Source organism: Falco biarmicus, chromosome Z, assembly GCF_023638135.1.
Source record: "Falco biarmicus isolate bFalBia1 chromosome Z, bFalBia1.pri, whole genome shotgun sequence".
NCBI classification, from domain to species: Eukaryota; Metazoa; Chordata; class Aves; order Falconiformes; family Falconidae; genus Falco; species Falco biarmicus.
In genome coordinates this window covers 61,770,292-61,797,145 of record NC_079311.1, presented here as the reverse complement: position 1 = coordinate 61,797,145, position 26,854 = coordinate 61,770,292, and the positions used below count along the sequence as shown (strand labels likewise).

The window sequence follows — 26,854 nt, the reverse complement described above, 5'->3', positions numbered from 1 at the left end:
GGCTTGCTATTCCTTTTACTATGAATAAATGAGGAAACATGTATCCTTTCCGCTTTATCAACATAACTAATTGCCTGCTGTGTTGAGAAAGCAGACAGCAACCCTTAGCTTTCCATTAGCTAGAGGTTATTTAAATATTTATAATATTCTTTTCATAATTAAACTGCTTATTAACAGAAATAATGTAGTTTCTAAGTATTGAAACTTCTGTAGAATAATCAGCTAAATAATTAAGAACTTGGAGCTCAACAGAACAAATGCGCTATGACATAAGTCACTGCAGTTCATTAATTTATTATTTTTTAAACAAAAGTACGGCATGTGATACAATCATTTGTTTGTGTGGAATTTGATAGCACTTTATGGACCATGTTAATGGGATAGACCAGCAGATACGATACTGACTTGAAATTTTCCAGCTGAGATGCTCAGGTACCATGCCTGTCTCAGTTTATGTCTGTGCTTTCTTTTATGTGCAGGAGCAGTTGCTAAAGGATTTGGTTGATTTTTTTTTTTTTCCCCTATGCTGCTTTTTTTGTTAACTTTTATTCAGTAAATAGCTTTTCTGGAACTGCTGTATTTTGAACATTTTCATAAAGTAATGCAAAACTTAAGGCATCAGTGATAGGTTTCTCAGTTATTGAAACCCTTTTTTTTTTAAACAGAGAAAATACATAGAGCTTGCTTACTAATCAAAAGGAAGTTTGAACTAGTGACCTTCTTGTGAAATACTCACATTTTTATGATGCCAAAGTGCAGGCAGAGTTGCCCAGTGGACTGGAGATACCTGACTGAATTATGTGATGTTAGTGATATAATGTCAAAGTACAAGGAAACATGTCTAAGCGAAGATTTACTGAACTTACTGTTAATGCTGTTGTTTGCTGTTAATAATATATTCCTTAAAATGGCTACACAGTAGAGTTTAGAGTACATGTTCACTCATTCGCTTAACAGTTTCCTCTGCAAAACCCATTAAAAAACAACACGCTAGCAAGTTCTTCTCCAATCTGCATATAGAGCAGTGCATTATTAAAAACACATCAAAACACTCCTTCTTTTGTCACATTCTGTGATGCTAATTCCTTATTATGTAAAAATTTCCTATTCTGCAAAAACATAACACCTTAAAATGTTCAGATTTAATTTTTGAATCAACTGCATAATACCTGTTAATAGCATAATATGACAGTAAGAAAGCTTTCTCTCTGCACAACTCTGTTATGGGCATTCAGCTGTGATTTGTTTGCTGTCAATTCCCAGCTGCAGTGTTCAGTGGAAAGCTACATCTCTTACTGCTACTTGGCATGTTGTGATTACTTTGCATAACCCAGGAAGGACTCCCTTGAGGTTTCGGCAGCTTGGTTCACACAGCATTCTTATAATTCTAAGGTCAAGGTCAAGTGGACCTGAATGCTTTCCCTGCTTCATCCCTTTTAAATGTAACATGTATTGAGTCTTTTTTCATATACCCACCTGAGTGTCCACAAAACTGTACAAAATTGCTTTAAATTTTGCTGGTTATTAAAATAGGGAGGTGTTCGGTTTACAAAAGAGTTTTCTTTGGACTTGGTTGAGAGCATGCAGAACACAAATGCTTGTATCCAGTTAAGGTTCTTCTGAAACTTGTTGCAGAGTGCTGGATGATATTTGTGCCTTTTTTCCTTCTTTAAACTTAACAGATTAATTCTTCTGGGATACTTGGTGGGTTTTAAAATTGTAGTGCTTATATTAAGAGCAATATGTCACTTCATATTTTCATGTGTTTCTTTAACTTCAAAAAACAGAAGATACATATTAGATGAAAAGTATTTGTCCATGCTAATCACTTTGTAAATGTTAGTTTTATAATTTTCTTTGTCGGTTTGAATAAGCAAGAGACGATGAAAAGCATAGGTCTATAGTTTCTATTATTCAGAACAAAGAAATGCTTTAATATTTGAGGGAAGGGCTATTAGTTTATTATAATCAGAAGGAGAATGAAACGGTTTCTTTGCATTCATTAGCATCCTTAAATTATATAATTTGTTCTTAGAGGGGAACATTTGAAAGAAATTTGAAATGTAGTTGAGATTTGTGAGAATATTAGCAAACCTTCTAAAACTATTTTTTCTGTATGTATTCTTTATAGCATTTCCCCCATTGCTGTAGTCTTTGTAGAACTCAGTTTTTCATTGTTGTCTTTTCTGCTTGTACTGTTATATACAAAACTCTATTTGCAGAGAGTTTCCATACATATGTCATTGTCATTTTAGTATGACGTGACCATAAGAAGTCAGTATAAATTTGGCATGGATATTGCTTATGTTTATTAATACTTAGGTCAGTTTTCATTTAATCCTAAACTTACTAACAAATTGAGACACAATGTAGAGAAATGTTGTATTGAAATGTAATCCATTTTGCAAAACTGATGTTAATAATACTGTGTAGGTTTAAAAAAAAGCAAAAAAACCATAGTAAGTATCATGTCCATTGTAGGCACTTCTGTTTTGCTGTTACAGTGTTAGAATTGTACAAATAGGATTACTTCAATTTAAGTTAGTCTTGCTCAAATCCTTGTTATTTCTGTTGGAATCTTGAAATTGACTCAAATACATGCTTCAAACTCTCAAAGGTGTCCCAAATACCTCATGTACTTTCCTGAGTAGTGCATCAAATGTGATTTGTATTATTTTCACTTTATTTTTATCTTCTAGGCTCAAGAGCGATCAGAGAGTGGAGAAATGGCATTTATTAAGCAACTTGTCCGAAAAATCCTGATAGTTATTGCTCGTCCTGCTCGTTTACTGGAATGCCTGGTAAGATTGGCTTACTATAAGTAGGTTTTTTACTTGTTGGTGTAGGAAGGTTTCTGGCTTGATATTCAGTGCCCTTTACAATCATTTTTTGAAGCACACCAAGCAGTGGGGTGGGCCTTCATTGTTGTTGGGATCCATTCTTTTATTTTAGGAACATGGAACTGGCAGGGGCCTCCTGCAGTTGTGTTTGGCTCCTTGCTGTTGCAAATGCTATGTTACAGAATCCTTTTCATCAGCTGAGGAAGCTCCAGTTTGAAACCACTAGGGTTTTTCTGGGTTTTTTTGTTAGACTTTGCTATTCTTGGGAAGACTGAATCATAATTGCTTGGTGTTTTTCCAGTTGTTGTTGTTCTAAAGTTTCATAATTTTGTTTCACCCAACAGCTACCAGAGCTATAAACAGCTTGCAGTCAGCTCTGCGGTACCTTGTGTGTGGGGAACACCAGCAGAGGGATTAGGGTATCTGGATATAAAGATAGTCAGAGGGGACCAGAAGGATCAGAAAAGTTAACTTATTTTTGCATGAGCATCGCACTGATGTTGCCAGGCTGGGCTGGCTGGTGCAAGGCCGTGTGGGCATGTTTCTGCTTTGCCTGCCCATGCTGTGGGAGCTGGGATGGCTCAGGTGTGAAAAGTTGCTCCTACGCACAGAGCCAATGTGCTTCAGTTATTCAGTGGGAGTAATAAACACTTGGAGAACACAGTGTACTCGGGAAGACAGCATAGACACCCAAATACCATGTAAGAGCCAGCCTGAGTCCAACAGGCCTGGCAGGCAGCCCAAGATGACTTTGTTGAGCCACTCAGCTTGCCAATACCAGGATCACAGTGTTGATGCTGCAGACAGCTATTTGAGGCTAGTGAGGCTTATGTGGGAGCCATTAACTTGCTGCTAGGCTCATGTTGTGCCTGAAAGTGTCCTAACTGCATTTGTGTGGCACTGAATCTGAGATAGTAAGTCCTTCAAACTTGATGTTGGCTCTGTGCTGTGTCTCTTTGTCTGTGGCACAGTTAATCCATAGCCTGGCTTGTTCAGCCATGGGCATTTTGAGAGCTGAATGTTTTGTTTTGGAAACACCATGTCTCAGTGTTCCCAGTTGCCGTTTATTCATCATTTGCAGTCAGAAGGAATCTAAAATAAGGTATGTGCTCTGAATCGGCATGAAAGAGATGTTTAAAAAAAAAAGGCAGACTTTAGAGAAGAGGATGCCTTAGTATGTCCTGCCTCTGCCATTGAACCCAAACTTGCAATAGTCCTTTACCCTTAACCCTGAAATGTTCATTCCATATCTAGTGTGATCAACCCTGCTCCAATTCCAGGGTTCGTATAATCTTTCCCCATGTCTTCACCCAATTTCTCGTATGATGTCATCTTTTCCCTCTAGTCTGCATCCTTCTCTGTCAGTATGCATCCAAAAATGGCCAGATTCTGTGGGCCGACAGACTGAGGCTTCTTTATGATGCTTTGTTCTTCCTTTCCATGCTTGGTTCCTCTTTCTCACCTACACCTGCCCGCAGTATCATTGTCTTTTAGCATTTTAATTCAGGTTCTCTCCTGGTAACCTGTTTGCCCATTAGTTCATTCTCCCAAAATGCTAAGCTTTACAGCTAACTAGTCCAACTTTCTGCCCCTGGGATTTCATTCTAGGCTACACACTCTGCCTTATCACACTTCAAGCAGAGCTGTTGTGTATCCTGTCCCTCCTTTTTTGCTGGGCTTTTAGTTGAGAGTTTAGAGCAGCATTGCAGAGAAAGCCAGCATAGCTTCCTTAAAGTGTTCTTACTTGAGATGGGATCTTTAGGACATTTAAGCTGGGATTTAACAACTGTGCACAGTATGTTTCTACAGAAGGAGGTAGCTTGAATAAATGTAGGCATACTGTCACAAAACATTTCTCATGCAAGAAGCTGTTAAGCCTACTCCAAAAACGTCACTGGAATCGTGTAATCTTACAGAAACAATACTGTTGTTTTTCCAGAACATCCCTCTAGAAATTTTTTAATAATACTGGCTGATGTTTTAGACTGTCTGTCTGAAATAGCTGTTCGTTACAGGAAACTTCAGCCTCCCTAAGAAAGTTCATAGCATAATAGGAAATAAATTCAGCACTTTTGTCATGAGAAGTTTCAGGTACCATGCAGTAATGCTGTCAGTTTTTGGATGGTGATCTTGGCTCAAGTGTTCATGATATGTGAATTCCTATTTTTATTCACTTGGTAATCATATGAATAAAGCTTTTGCAGTTTTGTATGTGCCAAAAGCTACGGCCAGATATTGAAAGATGATTCACCATTTGTACATGGAAAATGGAACACAGAGATGGAAGTAAAGATAAGAAAATAAATTTGTTGCTTGTGCATGTGAATAAGTTTGTGTGTATTTAGAGACATGTATGTATATACGCATATGTATTCATATGATTATAAGTATGTTTTGAAATTGCATTGACTTACTAGCAAGTAGAGGAGAAGCTGTGTATCTGCCACTGCAGCAGGTAAACAGGTGATGATGTTTTCATGATGAAGGTAGTTAGGAAGTCTTGGCACACCTTACCACATTATTGTGTCCTTCAGTACTAAGGAGTAACATGTAAGAGATGCAGTTGGGGACAGCATGTCAGATGAGGAGACTAAGGCTAATACAGCATTTAATTACAGATTTTTAGTCAGTTTAGCAGCATCCTGAGACTTTGAGCTGAATAAGAGAATTCGGGCAGTTCAGTTGTGGGAAATCTTTTGGAGTAAGCGAGGGACGATACAAATTGTTTCATAACAAGATTGTTTCCACAAGACTGAAAATTCCAGAGACATTTCATTTCAGACACACTGCAACTCCTGGTAGCTGCAGCAGTTTAGATGCTTCCAAAATGAAACACGATACCTAATTTCTCAGGCTGTCTTCCAGGTTGGGACATGGAGTTCCCAAGTCCTGGGTAGCCTGAGGAGCTAGGGCAGGAGCCCTGTGACCCAGCACACAAGCTAAAGCTTAACAGAGTTATGGCAGGCCCATGGAACAACCAGCAGGGAAGCTTAACTAGCTCAGCAGTGTGCCTGGCTTCCACAGATATTTTTGACAGAACTGACTTACTCCAGCAAATGTCTGTTTTGTTACATCAATGTTTCATGACTGACTGGCTGTCACTCTGTTAACCTGTTGTGATCTGTGGCTGGCATGAACATCTTGCAGAGTGTAAAAGCAGTGTGAGAGATGTTTTGGTATGAATTCATACTGGTAGAAAAAAAAATCCAAACCTTTTAATAAACTTCCTTTCCTAAATTTGTTGCTTTCAATACTTTCCTATTTTTATCATCTATGAGGGTAGTAAAATAAATGTATTTCCAAGGGACCTGGGGGAGATAGGCAGGGGTTGAGTTTCTGGGGTTTTTATTCCTTTTTGAGGCTTGCCTTTTAGGCACAGTATAAATGATAGCTGTAATATAGTTGGTTCCCAAAGGAGGATGTTTCATTCGGAGATTCAGAACAGTCGGATCAATGAAGTTCAAATACTGTTTTCAGCAACTTACAATTTTCAGTTTAATTCTGAAGTTAGTGATTTTATTGAATTGTATTTTCCATGAAACATACTGCATATTAGCAATTAAAAATACTTCAAAATCTCATGTAGAGGTGAAGAGCAATGTATTTACATAGTTTATTTATTTCAGTAGTGCATTTTTATGTAGCTGCAGGAAGGTAAGTTTCCTGTATGTGAAATCTTAACACTGCTAGTTATAGGTCATTTCATTCTGAATATTATGGGAAGTTTTGAATGCAAAGAACTTACTATTCTTATAAAGTAGTGCTCTGAAATAATGTTGTGAAATTTCATGGCGTACAGCATGTTACATTATATAAGAATTGTAATACAGTAAAAGACTACTAGTAGTAGAATAGAGTTATGTTTTTTTAGTAAGGGAAATGTCAAATATTTGCAATAGAAGAAGCAAAGGAAGTGTTTTATATTAGGCTTTAAGACTTCAGTCTCTACAGAGAGATTGATGGTGGCTATTTTTCTTCTAGGAATTTGATCCTGAAGAGTTTTACTATCTTCTGGAAGCAGCTGAAGACCATGCTAAAGAGGGGCAAGGCATTAAAACGGACATCCCTCGATACATTATTAGCCAGCTGGGCTTAAATAAAGATCCTCTGGAAGGTAAGTGCATCTCCTTGTCCAGCTATAGGCTCCTACAGGCTTCCTTCTTAATGTTTTCAAGCATTCTGATAATCTGTGTACACCTGAAAAGGGTCAAAGCAAAGATGGTAGCAGAACAAGCATTCACTAACCCTGACAGTACTCTGACAAATTCAAAGCCGTTTAAAAAAAAGGCCATCTCACATTTTTCTTTTGTGAATATCATTCACAAATACACTGTGTCAATGATACTTGTAATCTTCTTCCAGCCTGGCAATGCAACTTCCTTAATTCAGCTCTAGCTGAAATTTACTGGTATGATTTGATGGCAACTGTTACCCAGCCATAGGTATAAATGAAACTGGGCTGAGCTGTTACTCACTGTTCAGTGCCTACAGGTTTGGGATGTTTTTGAATTACTTTGTGTATCATTTAAAAGGTTAGTTTGTATGTAGATCTGTGATCAAATAATTCAGGCCATCTGATTTGTGTTAATGCTTACCTGCCTCCTCACAAAAAGTGATATTCATAAGCAGTATAAATCACTGTGCATTGACTTCTTAAATGATCCGGGTTTGGTTTTAAATTGGCATCTCTATTTACAGGGACATTTCCTAAGCAAAACCAAAGGAATGGTACTATGGATTTATGCCCTGGTGTTAATTGTTTACAGAGAGAATTATTTGGAAACCCTGTATTCATTACTATAAAAAGCATAACATGAAGATTGTTACGAACATAAAACTCCTGAGAAAGCTTTAAAACCCTAGTATGCAGGTATAGAAAATGTTTAAATAGCAGAAGAACTGAATCTTTCAAAGCAAACAAACAAAACCCACCTCTGTAATACTGCTTATCCTGAAACATAAAATTGTATTTTCAGCTAAGCTGCTAAATTGTCTGTAGTGTTCATAAATGGTCATGCGAAGGATTTTACTTCCTCTGCAGAGAAAAGCAACCTACTTCTTTAGACCTTACTTTACTTACCTTCTTTGTTTGCTGCCTTAGCTGTAGTGTCCTTTCTTTGAGTGAAATGATGCATGCATTACTCAGAGATAATGCTAGATAAATTTATACTGTACTGAAAGCAATACCACAACAGATTCATCACTTAGCAGAGACTGGTAGCTGCATTTCTGAAGAGTTCCCCAGGGAGAAATTTTTCTTCATGGTTTTTAAATTGCCATCTTTACCTTTTTGAATCATGAGTCTTCAGAAATGGTTTAAATCAATGAAAGAAAAAGGGCAGATGTTTAATGGTGTTTAGATGAGTTTTAAAAATCTCTTCAGGCATTACAAAATGGTTCCATAGCTCCCTGTTTTGAAAGCTGACTCTTGCTTCCATTCCATTATTACCTACTGCTTGCAAATAATACTTATTTCTCAGATAATGGTTATTTTGCAAAAGTTCTGTTTAAAAATGGCTCATTTTAATTTACTATTTATGAAAATAATTTCAGTTGTGAAGGCTGTCAAAATACATTATTCTAGCTGCTTGGTTCTCACTTGTACAATAAAGGTTTCATCACCACTTTTATTATAAAAACCCCATGTTCACAAACCTGTGACTTTTTCCAGGGAAATCCACTCCACTTTAGAGTTTGGCCTATATAATTTTAGCTTTGGCTGTCTTTGTTTTGGTTTTGTTTTTTTTTTAAGATCTGTTCTCAGATGTTTTTCTCTGTTTATTGACTGCATATTCAGAATTTTTAAAATTTTTTTAACGTCTGTTAACACTTCAAATATTTGTTTGTTTTCTGAAATTACATGTTTGTTATCCCTGATTCTTACACTTGACAAACATTGTTTTTTGGGTAGTAATTACAAAGGAGAGTTACTCCCTTAAATGTTTAGCTGTTCCAACAGAAAATTATCTGTGTGGTTAATGCGCTCTTAATGATTACGGTAAATGTACAGAATTTCACTTCTAATTGTCACTTCTCATTATATAGAAAAATCCAGTTTAGATATTATGTGTAAATTTTCCATCACTTTCTGTGTTCATAAATTCAGTTAACAGTCCTGAGATAAAAACACATCTCACAAATTCAGGTGGTTGTATGATCGCCAGCACATAATTATGATAAAATGTGCATCTTTGGCTGTGTGGAGTATATAATTAACTATGTATATGATTAAAGTAATACTAAGCTTCCCAGGGTCTTTTTAGACATCAGCTGTCCTGTTTAGCTTTCATTACGCAGATGAATTCTTCGTTACTGGGCCCCTGAAGAGAACAGGGTAGGCTTAGGAGCTCTGCAGCACAGGTTGATCCTGGCAGGGACAACCAGGTCAAGTTGTAGACTCCCAAAATCTTAGTGCCCCAGAAAAGTAGTCTGTGCTAGTGACTCCAGAAATTACAAGCGTCTAAGAAAATGGCTTTTAGCTTATTCTGTTAGGCACGTGAGCATTTCTGTGTAGAAGATGCAAAACATTTGGAGTCCATCTCTGTCTAAATGAGAAGCTTTTTCCTCTGACTGTGAAGGAGCCTAACAAGGATGGGTCCTACTATTAATCCCTCAGGGACCAAGATCCTCAGGAGTTTTAGTAGATCAGTACTCTCTTTCCCTTTTTTCCCAGTTAATCCCTTAATGCCCAGATCACACACTAATCTCAGAATTCCCATGTCTCAGCAGGGATAACAGTATCACTTTTCATTGCTTCATGGCTGTTCGAATTCTTCAGTGGAAGATTACATAGGCTTTGAATAGCAGGTCTTCATTTTCTGGGTGGGATTTTATTATATATACTTGAAGGTACCCTAAAAGTTACTTGGCAGGTAATACAGGTATGACAGCATGCTTATTAAGTATTCCAGAAAAGTGTCACTTCTCAGGTTTTCTGTACTATATTTAGTTTTGTGCTTGCTACGGTTTACAATGACATGTCTGATCTTTGTTTCCAGAAATTGCTCAGCTAGCTAGCTGTGACAGTGGGACAGCAGAAACTCTGGAAGTGGATGAATCAATAAATGTAAGTTTTCCTGTTAATATTACTGTTTTTGCTGAATCTGAGCAGAAAAAAAACCAAAACATGTTGTGGTTGCCCTGGCCCATTTTTTCTCCTGGTATGTGTAAACAGATTGAATAGAAAAGTAGTTGATCCTCCAACTAACCATGGTGCTCAGCAGACAGAAGACTCACAAAAAATATTAGAAAAAAACTTTCTACCTATTCTCCTAGATGTTGCAGTGTCTTTAGCTTCCACTTCCACAAAATTAGTGTTCATCATGTGGCGGTTGTTTTACCATAAAACCTCGCTACTGCTTCCTTTATTTCTGTTTAATTAATGTACTGATTTTTCTTTTAGAAGGACTCTTAAACAATTTCATTAAAAATATTTTAAACAGATTTTAAAATAGTTCATTTATGAAGGCAGCTAATGATCAAATTGAGACTCTGAACAGATCCATTGAGGAGGCAAAGAAGAAATGAGCAAGTTAGCAGATAGCCTCTATTCAGAAAGTTAATTTGCAATCTGGAAGATCATTTGATCTACTTCTGAAACTATGTTTGAAAAAAATTGTCTATAATAATGGGTATCTTACAGTAATATTTTGTTAGATGCTTGTTCAGGTGGGCAAAAAGAAAAAGGGTTTGGAGGAGTTGGTTGGGCTGAGTATTGTGGGCTTAAGTGCTTTCAGTTTAAATTGTTGTTTTTAAAAGTTGGTTCTTAAACCTTAGTTTTCAGTCAACAGAATAATTGGAGTTCTAACAATTTAACATGGATTTTTTTCAGTGCAAGTGGATAGAAAAAGCTAATGTGTTTTTGGGGGATACATAGGCAATTCAGTGCTACTTTACAGGTATTTACAAATGTTAGTAGAGTTTAAAATACAGGCATCTCTTAAACTAGTTCCGATATACTACAGAAAAGACATCATCCTCTGGTACATGTCACACTGAGGTAATTTGACTTTCCGACAAAATGCCATCTATAAAGACTTCCAGAGTTGTGAACATGAAGGGTGTTTATTACACTGCTGCTTTTGTTCATCTACATTTGAAATACTGTATTAGAACTGAGAAGTAGTTAATGGAAGGATACTGACAAACTGGAGAAAAGATGGAAAGAATAACTAGAAGACTTGATGGAAGCGCTTAGGAGAATCTAAGCTGCAAACTGGCTTACCAGTAGCTAAAAAATTACAATTGTAAAGTTATTTGTGTTGTGAAAATGCTGAAGAAATACAGGAAGGATAATGCAGTATAGTAAAGAAACACAAGTAGGGGAGGTGATGAAAAAGTAAGAACAGTAAGGAAAAAAAAAGAACAATGTAGGGTGAATATTTGGAAACATTTTCTCAAAGTGTAGCTGTGGAATGAAGACACATAGGAATTGACAGGAAACACTACTTTCAAGCACAGGACCACTCAAAATCATCATAAATACGCAGTTAGGAAGAATCCGATACTGACAGACAAGTGAACTAAAGAATTTGATAAGTGTTCTCTGCTCCTGTGTAATTCATTAGATTAACATATTTATTAATCTTCTTGCACTGAATTTTCTTTAGCAAGCATTTAACTGAAAATGTTCCAACCAGGTCTGCTTTCAGCCTTAACTATTACCAGACTGCCTGGATAGGGACTGTAGAACTTGCAGATTTGGAAAATATCTTGAAAAGGATCTTGTGGGTTTGGAATAGTGAATTTGGAATTCCATGCCCTCATGATCCCCCCTGGACCCCAATTCTAGTTCACACTTATCTTCAAGATTGATTAAAAATTAAAGCCGGAAAAAAGGTTATGCAGTACTTGAGACAGCTCCATTTTGAAAATGTTCTGGCATACAAGTAGGTGAAAGTTACCTCTGAAATGGTAGAATTATTGCATTTTTATCTTCCATATTTTTCTCCTTGATTTTCTGTCTGTCTTCACAGTCTGTCTTGTTGTATCACGGTCTACCCTAACATTAGTTCAAAATATGCAAAAGTTTACTTGAATGGATGAGTGCTCATCTACATTTTGTTACTACCAGAGTCAGATATACTAAAATATAAATCTATATTAAAATCTATATTAAAAATATAAATATAAGGGCAGTGGCCAATAAGTGCCTGGTGGGATTCACAGAAGTCCATAACTCTGGATGTGAATTGCTGGCTTCATGCCTGTCTGCTCTTAACCTGTACATGCACATAAGCGGACAAATAGCTGTGGTGTAACATAACCTTTCAATGAAGAAGCAGCTTTGCTTCAGGAGTCCCTTTAGTCTTCGTGCTAGCTGTGTGGCTAACTGACCAGAGCTTTTAGCTGATTCATCAGGGTGTGACAGCCTGGTGATAATTGTTTTTTTATTTTTCCCTGATTTTGAAAAAAGTGCTGTATTAACTTTGGTCTTTCTCCTCTTTGAAGAGCTCTAATGCTTCGCTGAAGCTGCAGAGGAAACCTCGGGAAAGTGATTTTGAAACAATTAAGCTGATTAGTAATGGAGCTTATGGGTGAGTAATCCATGAGTGGAACAGCTCTTTTGCATATTATATTTTCTAACTTCCATTATTTCTTACTGCAGGGATGTTTATGTGAGGGAGTTTGTTTGCACTGCTGCTTTTATCATTCTGCTTTCCTGTTTTGTTGCTAGTATTTGAAAGTCACAAAAAAACTTTCTGGAAAGGCTGCTAGGCAATAATGAGTTACTCTTTGCTGCAGTAAATTATGATACTGAATATTGCATCATGAAGATTTTTCAGAAATTCAGAATGCTTACATTCATGTAATGTCAAAGATGAAATCGGGAGTAAATCAAAAGGCATTAAATCCACTTTTATAATACTGGAGATGGCCTGTGTTTATGCAGATGTGAAACAGGATAAACCTGCATCTACAGGGAGACAGATTGTTAAAAATTAGTGCTTACTTGACCTGAAAATACTGAGGAAGTAGAAACATATTTCCTTAAGTAGGGTAGCACTATTTTCTTTCTACTCCATGGGCATTCTTCTGTCCTCAAATTTTAACCAGTTAGCTTTTAAGGAATTACTGTTACTTGATTAGTTTCTGGGTACTTGGAAAGTGTTCAGCTCACTACCCAGTGGTATGAGTCAGCTAGAGATATTGTAGAAGATCAAGAGAAAATTATGTTAGCCCGGGCTGTAAATGAACATGAAATGTTTTCTGGGAGTGCTTGCAGGGATTGTGTCTACCAGCAGGCAGAAGTCTGTCTTTAGTCACCTCTTTGGATCAGATACTATCAGACCCTTGACTGGCTGCTCCTCTGCACTGAAGTGTATTGAGAAATGTGTCACTCTGCATAACCTGCAGGACCAGGAGGGGATGTATTGGTTCAGAAAAGGGGTTTCTGTCTTGAGATGAGGAGCCCATTGCCAAATGAGACCATATCACACAGCCTGGCAGCTGAGAGAGGTGTGCTGCTGTCCAGCACAGACCCCATCAGACTGGCTGTGCTCTGCACACCTCTGTGTGAGCTAGGAAGCAGCGGTGACCTGATAGGACGGAGCACTCTGATGAGACCTTGGACACAGAAGCAAGTGCACTTGCAGTCAGCCCCCTGGAGTTTTGCATGCCGTTTTGATGGCCTGAGGCTAAGGGGCACAGTAATACTCTGATCATATTTAGTTAGAGGTAACCCTGAGCTCTGGGACAGAAGGCATGTAGTACTGCCTAGTACTATTGGTCATGATAGCTTGTGCGGAGGCTATTGTGTCCAGACCTGCTTATACAACTCAGTGAAAAGCCTGAAGGAAATAGCATAATTTGCATTAAAGTTATGTAAACATCCAAATACAAATTCTCACTAGTCAGCCTCTGCACAATTCATTTTCTCAGAATTTCTCCCTAGGCAAACTCATTACTTAACATATGCCATTTTCTCCCAATTACCCCAGGATTTCAAAAGCCTTTCTTCCAGCAGTTAGCAGCAGCTGCTGCTCCCCTCCCTGGCTGTATCCCTTTCTGCTTCCCTTGGCAGATGCTTAGTCCCCTCCATTCCTCTTTTCAATTCCTACCTAATTTCCTCTTTGTCTTACTGGAGGAGGATAAGAAGAACCGTATGGGGTGGGTCCCTGTGGGAGGAAGAGGCATCTGAGTCACTAGACCTGCCCAGCTTCCCAGGAGTTTTAGGATGCTGAGGTGTGGGGAGAGGAGGGAGCAGTTGCAGAAGGGCATGCTGCAGCCAGCAGCACAAGGCTGGCTACCTACAGAGGCTCGGTAGACCTGTGGCTCTTGCCCCATAGGTGTTAAGAGTCAGAAGGAACCTTGATGAGTCATTAAGAAATACAGGTTGTAGACAACTGACGATTTGAAACCAGAGGCAAGTAAGGATCTGAAAAGCTGGAAAAGAAAGGGTGAAAATCCATGACTTTCTATGGCACATACAATACAGGCAATGGGGATTTTTTTCCTTCATGTTGGTGGCGCGGAAGATCAATACTTACGAGATGCCTTTTTAACGCCAATAATATGTGAAATTGACAATATAAATGTCATCAAAATCGGATGCGACTCCAATACATTTGTGAGGAAAGGGAGAGCTGACAGAGAGTGAACAGACTGGGGTGTATCCAGATTCTGCATGAATCATTTTTGTCTTTAGCAAATGTCAGAACAGGGGTAGGCTGGTGGGATAATTAGAAGTGGAAATGGAAAATCTCATCAGTTTGGTAGAGTGCTATTACTTCCATACTTAGCAAACAATAACAAAGTAGGTTTTGTTGGTTTGGATTTTTGTTCAAAATGGTTACTGCTTCGAAGAAAAATCAAAAACAAAGGTAAGCCCCTTACTAATTAGTATAGAGGGAAAGGAGTGCAGTCAGTGAACTGTGAAACAATAAACTTTTGTAGGTATTTACTCACTGCTAGAAGTGATTTTACCACCTAGTCACGTCTTCCCAAGTACTGCAAGTTGAGGAGGCTTGTGCTCCTAAATTCTCTAGGGTATCACTTTTTCAAAACTGTCTGTGCTTGAAAATGTCCCCTGTGATATGTCAGGTAAGTGGGACCATAATATTGACAGACCATTTTTTGATCTTTATTGTGTGTGTTTTTTATGTTGGCACCAACATGATTGATAGTTAACTTACTCAAAAGTTAAAGTCAAGTTTAAAGGGGAAGATACCATGATAACCTAAATGCTTTTTTAATCCATCCACAAAATGGAGTGGAATAAAGCAATAATACCTGTGTCATCTGTGAATACAAAGCAGTAAACTGCCCCATAGGTATTTATTGCAGTTTATTTACAAGTACAAGCAGCTGAAATAGAAGTTACTGCTGTTATGCTACAAGGATATTTTTCCCCCTTCCATGTTTTTCAGGCCATTAATTTTTTTAAATAACCTGAACATGTGTGAATTCTGCCTTTGCTTCATTGATTTATTCTCAAAAATATGTCATTGGGCATATTTTATGCTCTGACGTATTAAAGATTCAGTATGCTATTGTTTTTTATTTATTTTGAGGCTATAATGGAGGTTTTAATTCTGAACCAGTTTTTTTGAAACAGAACTATACATTCTGCTTTCTGATTTTGCTGTGGTGTTTTTGCCTTCATTAGTGAAATGGAAAGCTTTGACTGCTTGACAGGGTGATTGCTGGTCTTGGCATGCTGTAGCAGAGATTTGTCAGATATGTTAAACTTGATGAGTTTAAATATAAACTATTGGTTTTGTGAAGGTTTGAGTAAATGTCTTAGCAGTTCTGTGGTTTTAATTGATTGGGTAAACTAATTTGTAGTGCAATTAAATGACTATAGTAGATGAGGTGTATCAGGCTTTTGGGAATGGCTAGGAATATACAAGAAGTTAAACAAGCTGTGAATCAGTAAACGTGTAGGATGCTGGCCAAGTCATTAATGGTTTCACAAGCTGTCTATCTGACTTTTTTCAGCCAGCCAAAACTTTCCATACTTCCCAAATTTTAAACTGTTACTGCAGTCACAGCAACATTTTTTTTCCACGTTCCAGCTTGCAAGAAGTAGCAGGTAGTAGTAGGCCGTCTCTTCAAGTTGGCGTTGGCCTGGTTTCCTGAACAAGCTCAACAGAATAAAGATCACATTTGGTTTCAGGGAAGTGAGTGATACTAATTCAGTTGCTCTTCACTAATGTATAACACTTACCTGCCTAAAGCATACACATGATACCAGTTTTGTGCCTACCTGGAATGCTTTTACTTCCACAAAGGTGATAATGTCAATATGCACATGACATACTGGCTAATGGTGTTGCTTGGTAAATCTAAAAACTCTGACTCAGTATTGGCTTGAGCAGCTACTGCCCCTAACCTGTGAGTACTCATTCCTGTCCCTTCTCCACTCAGTTGACAGTACTTGCTCATGTGTATTTGCATTGGGAATAAGACAGAATAAACACCCCATCAGTCAGGTTAATTTATGATCAGCCTGGCAGCTGACAGTTCAGAAATGGGAGGGGATAGGGGAAAGTGTGGTGGTGTAGGTTCACTTTACTAGTACCAGCTCTGAGCGGACTGCAGCTCTGATAAAGCAGTATGGCTTTCCTTCTTTTCTGTTCACTCCTGTGGGTGACTGCACTATGCGGAGCCAAGAGGCTTTGATGCCCAGGAGCCCATAGCATTAAAGAACAGTTTAGAAAGTGGAGGCTGGCAGTTTCTGTGCTGGGGATCCTATATATTCATAATTCCTTGTGGACTTACTCAAAATGATGAACTTGAACTCACGTGTTTTATTGCCCTCAAGTGGGCCTTCCTTCCCAGTACAGCACAGGACAAGCACATTATCTTTCTTCTCTGGGTAATATATTTGTGAGGATTGAATATTGGCAGCTGATGCAATCCTCTTGGTGGTAGCGAAAGGTGGTTGTTACCGTGTTGAAGGTCTCAGATTCTGTCCTTCCTGAATGTGCAGCATGCTACAAATTGATGAGGCACTGAATTTCTGAAGTGTTTCTTTTGCAAATACAGAACAGGTTACCCATAGGAGATCCGGACAACAGCTTCATAATTTTGCATGTGTTTACTACTGTAAAGATAGCAGGTGTTGCTACTGTTAGGTATGGAGAGGTGGTTTTATCAGTCAAAATTTGTGCCATAATTTGAGCAACGAAGATGAGTACCAGCTGTGAGAGAAGGATCAGTCACTGTGTTCTCTGGTTCAGATGGTCAGTTTCTGATTTGTTTCTAGGCAGACTAGGAGAAGTCTGAAATACTGCTGAGGGGAAGCTTTGTATGTTGTCCCAGAAGACCAACACCACACTGGATGCTCGTGTTAGGAGTGCTGCAGTGCTTTAGGCAGCATTTCCCCATGCCCCCAAATAAATCTGATCAGGTCATGGACATTGCCCAACTAGGAGGTGGCACAGCGCTGCTTGTAAATTCTGATTCAAATAACTATACGTAAACTTTACTGTATTGCTGTTAACGTGAATCACAGCCTTGCAAAGTGGCTCCTCTTCACTGGAGGCACTGTCAGACATAATTCCAGGGTAGTACAGAATTTAACAGTCTTTTCTCAGGAAATTGCTTGTGCAAATGAAACATGGTTCCTGGTAAGCAGCTGTAACTTTTAAGCAGCAAGTACAGTACCTGTGTTTCCACAAGTAGTTCAAGGTCCTGTGACAAACTGTAGAGAATCAAGTCAAAGCAACTGACAGCTGTATTAGCCTCAAGCGCTGCATGTAGACTAGATTGTAAAATAGCTCTGAAAGTTGAAGTCACTGTAGAGCTGTGAACTAGGCCTGAAGCCTGTAGCTACTTTAGAGAAAAAACAGAATCTTGGTTCTAAGATTGGCGGGATAGATTGCATAATATTTAAGTTGGAGCAATTCAGGAACCCAGTTCAAAGTTTTACTGTTTTTTTGTTCATCTTAACACATGTGAACAGTTCTTATTTTAGAGATACCCTTTTTCAAGCTGATATTTATGCTGGAAGTGGAATAAGATAATGTTTGGACAGTGCCAAAGTTTATGAATTTTCTTAGTTTTCCTGAAAAGTAAACTTTTCTTGATGTTTTGTAATACAGCATCAGTAAAATACAGAACACTTTTGTACCTGTTGCGATCCATACAGTGAAAACACAGGATGTTTTGGAAATCTCTTGTTGCCATGTTATGAGAACAGAAACGAGGGAGGGAGGAAAGAAAATTCTTTATTTGAAAACAAAGAAGATTGCAGTAATGCCACTCTGATTGTGGCTTTGCAGGCAGACAGGGCATACCACTGCCTTTGAACGGATCAACAGGGCAATTGGATAGTCTGGATGTTCTTAGTACATTGCTTTTGGGGCAATCCTCAGATTTACAATTGTCTTTATACTATATTGAAAATCATGAGCAGCTTTAATGATCAAGACCACAAAACCAGGAGTGAGGTATTGGGCACTCTATAAAAAACACATACAAAACAAAGATAAAACTTCCACCTAGTGCTCCAGCTGTAGCATTCTGAAAAACAAAAGGGAGAGAAGTGGGAAGGTGGGCCTGTGGGGGGATAAAACAAGGTGCAGGTTCAGTGCCAGGATGAGGAGAATGTAACAAGTTGACAGCTTTGCGGAGAGTGAACAGAAAGAGATCACAATCTATGCAGTAAGTTGTTACACAATAACAGAAGCATGCTTCAAGGGTAGTAGACCAGGGTTCAAAATTACCCAAGACAAAGTTGTTACGTGCTAGAACTCATTCTGGCTGTTCCCATCATTTTACCTCAAAAGTTCACAGTCATGTCTCAGCAGAGGAATGCTTTACTCCTTTACTCCAAGCTTTTAATTTATAGGTTGAAGTCCCACTTTATGTGCAGAAACATGAAAGATTTCAGGGGTGACTTTTTTTCTTTTCTTTCTTTTTAATGTCTAGGCAATTTATACATCTTTATTTGACTGTTTCTCTGTAGGAAGATTTCATTTTTTTATGTAACATTTTGCTGACTTCAGCAAATTCTAATACACCCTTACGAATTGTGTGTGAGAATGCAGGTGTCACAGGCAGTCGCAGGCACAGCTGTTGCGGTGTACTTAGTTTACTGTACTGGTAGGTTGAGGAAATGGTATCACTGCTGTGAACTGGGAGCATCCTGGATGAAGAAAGGAGGGCTTCTGTAGGAATAACATGCTGCTGACTAGGGTATGGTTTTCTTTGTAAAGCCTAAATGCAGTTTGCTGGGGTTACTGTGATCAGGGGATATAATAGATCATTTAAAAGCACTTTATATAGCATGAACAGTGTATGCATGTGTAAACCTGAGAGAGACAATTGGGTTGCAGTTTTCTTGTGAGTCTGGGACACTTGAACTACCCGTTTTTTTCTGAGGAATTGTGGGTAACTGAATCCTAATGGAAAGATCTACAATTACCTGCCTGTGACTAAAACTGGAGAATGCAATTTAGAGACCTGGGGAAAACATAGCCATCATGTCCCAGATATTTACTGGTCTAGGTAGTCCTTAGAACTTACTGGTTCTTCATCTTTAAATATGGTAATATGATTCTGTAGATCCATATGATCTGCAGAGAGGATGTATTAAAATGCTGTAATTACATGCTCTGGTTAGTAGGTGTCTTTCAAGAGTTCATCTTGGCACACTGCCCAAAGTAAAGCTCTGACAAAGATCTGCATGCTGAGTTCTCAGGCATTCCTCAGTTCATTCATATAACTTCATGGGGGTTTTTGAAGGATTGTGGCTTCAGACACCTTTTTTACATGCCAGGATTGTGCAAGGGGGCTGACATGGGGAAAAGAATAGATGAAATTACAGCAGATTAAGAAGCTAAGATTGACTGACAGGAGATAGGAATAAAAGACAGAGGAATGTAAGGGAAGGAAAAGTGGAGGAAATGAGTTGTAATGAAGGGGGTGGAGAGAGAAGTGAGTATGAGGTGAGTGGTAGGAAGACGTGCAGGAGGACAAGAGGCCTGAAGCCAGCAGGGAGGAGTACTGGAGCTGAATAACTCGAAATTCTTTCAAGCTTGGGGCAGGAGGAGTGAGACCTGGTAGAAGGTGTGAAGGGTGGGTTTGGTTTTGTCTTGAGTTTTGCCCAAGATGGTTTTTCCCTACTTTCATAATGGTGTAATGTCTTTTACCTGCCATGTGCTCAGACAGGAGCAAGGGATTACTGAAACCTTTTGGAATCAGTAAGAGAAACTTCCTTGTCTAGAAGTCTTTCTCCACAAAGGAAAGCAGAACCATGTTCATTTTTTCAGTGCCTGTAACTTCAGTAGCTGTGTATAGAAATAATAATGCAAGAATTGCTTTTTGTGTTTAAATAACTGTACGCTGGTAATTGGACTTCATGGGGATAACAAATTGAATTTAAAAACTACAAAATGGAGTCTCATTTCTCCCCCCACTATTTTCTTCTTTTAGTCCGTCCTTTCCGTAAACACTCACTACTGTGGTAATTATATACTGGAGACCCTACAAGCATTAAATGCTACGAAGTGGATTTCAAACAAGGCAGACATTTTCAGGATTTTCCTCAAGGAATTTGGAGAAATGCAGCAGTAATGTCCTGTGTTAGCATTTCAACGCAGGGTGATTCTTCCTGCTGAGCCCAGAAAGAAAGAAGGCTTGTCCACTTGAGTGGTGGTTTCTTTTCACTTCCCTCGCTGCCTTGACCTTACCTAACCAAGCTTACAGGAAACTTTGTAGTACCCAGTGCTACAGTGGAAATTCTGCATGTCAAGATACATGTTAATTCCACCTTAGTATGTGGTTAACACAGTGATCCTTGTTTTGGATTACCTGCTGGTGACCTACACCTGATATGGATCAATGCTGATGTTTGGGACTGAACAACAACAGAAGATGTTGTACCTGTCAATGAGGGAGCCACCCCATCAAACAACTTCAGAGCAACTTTCATGAGAAGCCTGTGATCCCCTGGATGGAGTCTGAGTCACAGTTATCTCACAGCTTACTTACAGAATAAGCATTTGTTGGAATGATATATAACACTGTGCCATAGCTGGGTTTTGTATATAATCTTTTGTTGATGGAAGCACCCCAAGTCTGCCTGAGCTGAGAGCACTTGCTGTATCTGTTGTTTGGGTTTAGTTTGTGTACTGATTTTTGTTGACTGAGACTCATCCTAGTTATTAAAGAAAATCAGGTTTGTAGCCAATTCTCTAACATGAAAGGTGGGTTAACTACACTAAATTAAACCCAAGTCTCTTTTTTAAAAAAAGTATATGTATTCTGTAAATGATTTGTTTGTTAAAAAATTAAATTTTAAGTTTGAACTTTTTTCTTCTTCTCTCCCATTTGAACTTTAGTGCTGTGTATTTTGTGAGACACAAAGAAACCCGGCAAAGATTTGCCATGAAGAAAATTAATAAGCAGAATCTCATCCTTCGAAACCAGATCCAACAGGCCTTTGTCGAGCGTGACATCCTGACATTTGCAGAAAATCCGTTTGTTGTCAGCATGTATTGCTCCTTTGAAACAAGACGTCATTTATGCATGGTTATGGAATATGTAGAAGGTAAAGTGTCTGTTCTGTTTTATAGAGGTAGAAGAGAGTTTTTGTACACTAAGAAAGAAAAATAACCCATATGGTACTTGCATTAGAAGGGCCCCCTGTGTGTCCTCTGTACTCCGGCAATACAGATTAAGGATCTAAATCCAATAGCAAGGTGGCTTTTTTCCCCAATCATTATCTCCTAGTGAGAGCCTGTAAAACACTTGTGTTCCAGCTATAACGGGAAATAACTGCTCTTTGAAGGAGTTCCTTATAGGCTGTAATCATAAGTGTCCTATGGGGATTCAGAGTTCATGTAGAAATGCTGTTTGCTTTTCTGGAATTCAAATTTTCACTAGCACATGTTGGGGTATTTGTAATAGTTATTTTTATGGAGAAAGAGGGAAGAGGAAGCAATTTGAAAAGGTGCTGATGCTGAAGGAGAACAGCGAACAGAGGCAGTACAAGAAAAAATACTGAGACTCTGGTTTTGTGGGCATTTTTTTTGCATGCCCCCACCCACCCCCACCACCCTTTTTTTTTTTTAAGCAGTAGCACAGACTTTATTGGTTTCCAGCTAAACCCTTGAACTGCTTGCTCCCAGCTGCATGTTGTGTTTCAGTACAGTAATCGGTGTGGTTACATGTCCAATTGAGTCATCTGACTGGAAAGCAGGCATTTATGACTACAGCTTGTGTCTCTTTCTGCAGCATATATGGATTGTTCTGATATACTTAAAAATTTATAGTGTCATCTGGAACGTTTCTCCTGTTCCCACAGGTGGAGACTGTGCTACTTTGATGAAGAATATGGGTCCCTTACCTGTAGACATGGCAAGGATGTACTTTGCAGAGACTGTTTTGGCCTTGGAATACCTTCACAATTATGGAATTGTACACAGGGATTTGAAACCAGACAAGTATGTATATAAAATATAACCAAAAGAGGACTTTGAAATTGTTAGATCAAATATGAAAGGTGTAAGCTTGCTTTGAATGTTTTTGAATTTTTTTTTTATCATGGATGTTATGTAGATTCACAATTTCTGCACAATATTTGACTTTTCATTACCTGCAGTTACAGGAAGTGCATTTTTTCAAAAGAACTCTTTAAAATTTTCTGTCTTTGAAATGGAAGAGGCTATTAGGATAGCTAAAAAAAATGTGTGTACTCTTCTCACTGAAGTGGAGGAAAATGGAAAGGGAAGGATCTTTAAAATTATGCTTAAAACATCCGAAGTATCTTTAACTTGCAGATAGTTGCATATATGAAGACAAGACTTACCAGGTTGGGAAATCTATGTTGCAAGGTTTTTTTTATTTTTTTTCAATATTTAGAAATATAATGTTGCTCCTATACCATAAACAGCATTACAGCAAGTAGTTGCAGTAAAAAGTATGGCTGTTGCAGCTCCATTAATCTTCTTCCTGTTTTCACATTTGAAAAATAAAAAAGGAAAAGAATTTAAGTCATGTCTGTTGGGTGACAATACCTTCAATGAGTAGTACCTCAGACCAGTATAGTATTAGTTACTAACTTAATGCCTGAGGGGTTTTTTCAGCTGAATGACCCAGCTTGCTACAGATAAAAAATGCTCATGACACTTCAAAAGCAGTATTAATTCTATTATAGGTCTTTTAGATGATGGTTTTCGGTTTTCTTCAAAGCATCTAGCATTCAGCTCTCAACACTTGTATGATTCTATAAGATTTGTGCAATTATATATGAAAAGCTTGTTTACATTTGATGATAACAAGTGTAAGACTGTCAGATTTTTTACCTGTTTATTTAGTACCTGGTGAAATTATTTTTTAAGCTGTCTTTATATTTTTGCAATGCTGATGAAAAATTTTCCTTCAAGTATAATAATAATACTAATGATAAGCGCGTAATATTGAATTATATCACAGTAACTTCACATCATTCTAATTTTCAGTTTATTGGTAACATCCATGGGCCATATAAAGCTTACAGACTTCGGCCTGTCAAAGGTGGGGCTAATGAGTTTGACTACCAATCTGTATGAAGGTCACATTGAGAAGGATGCCAGAGAATTCCTTGACAAACAAGTAAGATACGGCCTTTTGCATTTCTATATTGAGTGTTCAAACAAAGTGATGTTTTGCTAGCAGAATGTACCATGATACCATCATTACAGAACAGTATATGAATGCAACATAAACTGTTGTTATTCCTACACTGGTGTTCCGACTGTGTACGTCAGTTACTTTTACTGATGCCTTGCAGATTATTCTACACTTTTTTCTTTCTACGTTAGGATCTATTAGTAAGATGAACAATCTAATTGTGTGCAAGTGAATCTGTGAGAGAGACAAATGGGCAACTGTTTTTATAAGGAATTCAGAAGTCTCAGCAGAGTGCTTGTGGAGCTCATGATGCATTGTACAGCCAAGGGTGCTAAAATCCTTGCTATGGCCCATTTCCCTTTAAGCATGCCTCATTACTATTGCTCACAATCTGTTCACTGTAAAACTTCAGAAAAAAACCATCACAACTTTCATATAAAGAAAAGGATGTATTTAAGTTAAATAAAATATTTGCCATGATGGACTGCAGTGTGTGAAACACACTGTTCTTTGCATGACAGATACACAAATGTTGATTATGATGCCTCTAAATGTAGCTAGGTCATTCTAAAAACAGTAGCTGTGATGTAAACTCAGCAGACTAAAGCCTACTTATTCCATTATTCCATGTTTCTGTATTGTACTTTTTAAGAATTACAAATGATGTGACATAGCTCAAGTTAGACTTGTTTCATCATCATGTTTATTTTCTTTCTTTTAGGTCTGTGGTACCCCTGAATACATAGCTCCTGAAGTGATACTGAGACAGGGTTATGGAAAACCTGTGGACTGGTGGGCTATGGGAATTATCCTTTATGAATTTCTTGTTGGGTGCGTGCCATTCTTTGGAGATACACCAGAAGAGCTGTTTGGACAAGTCATTAGTGGTGAGGACCATCACAAAAATCCCAAATTTCTTTGTGTGCTGTGAAACGTTTCAGTTTCTGTTAATAGTGAAGATAGTTAAAACTTTACAGACTAGGTTTTCAAGCTGGTTTTGCTCAGAAAACAACAATTACCATGATACTGTAATACACTATTTGCTGTCAAAGCAATAAGAATAAATTTGGATTAAAAGCTGAATTTACTGCATATTGCTGCTAAGTACAGAAATGCAGTAGCGGTAGAATACAATGGTTAAGCTGCACTGTTTGAAAAAGAAAAGCAGTACTAGTAGAAAAGTAGTGCCACTATGGCACAGTGATTTCAGTCTTTTGTAAATAAATCATACCAGAGCAAAAATGGTTAAAATAAATTTGCATAAATGGGAAAATGCCTCATGGCACAGTGAAGAAATTAACAAAGGTGTAATAAAACGGGAAAACAAATGTCTCCTGAATAATAAATAATGAGAAAGAGAAGGAAACAAATTCAATTCACAGATTGTTAATGATTTCATTGGTGATTGTTGTAGTGTAATGTTATTTCTGTAGCAGCTGTTCTTCTTCCATTTAAAATTCAATAACCTTTTAGATCTTAACCTGCAAGCTGACCCTAAGTATTGTTATGTGGCTTGTGGCAAAACTGAATGATAATTAAACAGAATTGTTTACTATCCTACCTGCTGTTTTCATAAATTTCCCAGATGCATAGATGTTGAGAGCTTCTATTTATGCCAGAAGTCTAACAGAATGATACCTCTGTTACTGAGTATTTCCCGTACCATTTTATGGTCTGCTTAAAAGGTCCAGTAGCTAAGACCAAAAGAAAACCACCACCACACCACCCCCCAAAAAAACCAAACAAACCACAAACCAAAACCAACAACAAACCTACAAAAATCCGACAGAAAACTAACTGCACTTCTGGTTCCTTATTCTCTGAGAATGCAACAAATCCCCTTTTGCACTTAAGGAGACACTGTATCATCATCTTGCTTTCCTTCATCTCTGAAGTTGAAAGCTGGTCTTGTTTGTAACTGTAATGAGAGGGATTTGCAAGTTACCTCTAGTATATGACCTCTTTATACAACATTCTAGCTGTTCATGGATTTATAACAGTGTTGTTTTCTGATGTGATATGCTGAGGCCTGAGTGGCAAGGAGAATCAACTGTTTAATTAACACAAGCAGCAAATGCTGGCTTTGTTCGGGATGCCTCATGGCTGTGATGCATATTCATGCTTGATTTTCCAGATCAGATTGAAACTGCAGTGGAAGCCGTAGGCAGGCAAACATGGAAATAACTCATGTTTTTATTGCATTTCCAGACACATACACATGTGTTTTTATCTTTATGCTCTCTGACTGGGAGAAGGGAAGGAATAGTCAAAAATTAATGACGAATTCGCACTTTAAACTTTCTTTTGCATGTGGCATTAATTTTACATTTTGTAAAACATTGTCATGTATTACAATCTAGCTGATACTTATGCAAATAACTGTTTGAATGTGTCCATTTATCTTGCAGCAATTATCTGTAGAAGTGTATGTTTGTAAACCTGAGCTATTCCCACTCAGTTTCCCAGACTGTTGGTCAGCTTAGGTTCTTGTTTTGATGTTGACTTGTCAGTTTCTTCTCTTTTATTTTGAATATCCTTACTGAAATCATTCTTACTGTGGATAAGTTTCCTGTGCTAAAATACATGGGCCCCTAGTATTCAACTGTAAAAGCCATGTTAAAGATCCCAAATTATAGCCTAGACTTCAGTTCCAGTTTCTGTGGGTCAAAGTTACATTCTACTTGAAAATCTACCTTAAAGTCTTGCCCCCTCATTTTACGATGCTCCTTCTTCATTGTAAATTGCCTTTCCTGCCCCCAAGTTGCATGAATACAGTTGTGTGAGGCCTCGGTGTAAACTTAAATGCCTGAAATGATCTAGGTTAAAAATAATGCTCCAGAAACAGATTACATGTCATGCCCTTTTATTTCAGTACCTTTCCTTAAACTCTGAAATACAAAGATTAAACTTGTGTGTAGCTTCTGATGAGTATTTCTCCAATAGTGATCATTTTGAAAGAAAGATCTAGATCATAAAATGATAACAAAGTTTCCTAGCTCCCAACATTCTCGTTCTCTGAAGCCAAAATCCTGGTACGTCCCAAGAAACTTAGGCAGTTTTGTCTAAATCTGCAGTATATTACATTTGCGAAGGTTGTTTCTGCTAAAACTCAGACAAAACTTGCTGTGTATGCTGTTACAAAGTTCATGCTCATATTGAAGCTGGTGCAATTTTCCATTGTTTAGATTAAATGAAAGTTGGGCAGAATTTTTATTTAGGCTTACCTGAATACTGCAAGGTTTGATATCTTGACTGTGTGATTTAGGTTAAACTTGTTAGGTCGTGCAAAAGTCTTATAAGAAATCTGTAGAGTGGGGTGGTTCTCCTCTGAAGTATGAGATGCTTGGAAAAAAGCTCCGTTGGCATCTACCTCTTCAGAGCAGAGCACAGTTTCTTGGCCCATAGTCATGGGAGTAGTGACTGCAGTGAGTCTTCTAACGTTAGAGAAGGAT

General features: G+C 38.0%; 1 protein-coding gene across 1 annotated transcript in view; it reads left to right on the top strand.

Annotated features, from left to right (window-relative positions):
• MAST4 (microtubule associated serine/threonine kinase family member 4) overlaps window positions 1-26,854 on the top strand; it is a 274,380-nt gene that overhangs the window by 225,625 nt on the left and 21,901 nt on the right. The window contains 8 exon segments of the mRNA XM_056325127.1: window positions 2,700-2,801; window positions 6,822-6,954; window positions 9,839-9,906; window positions 12,291-12,376; window positions 21,131-21,339; window positions 22,096-22,234; window positions 23,252-23,384; window positions 24,124-24,289. Of these exon segments, the coding sequence (XP_056181102.1) occupies window positions 2,700-2,801; window positions 6,822-6,954; window positions 9,839-9,906; window positions 12,291-12,376; window positions 21,131-21,339; window positions 22,096-22,234; window positions 23,252-23,384; window positions 24,124-24,289 (1,036 nt within the window).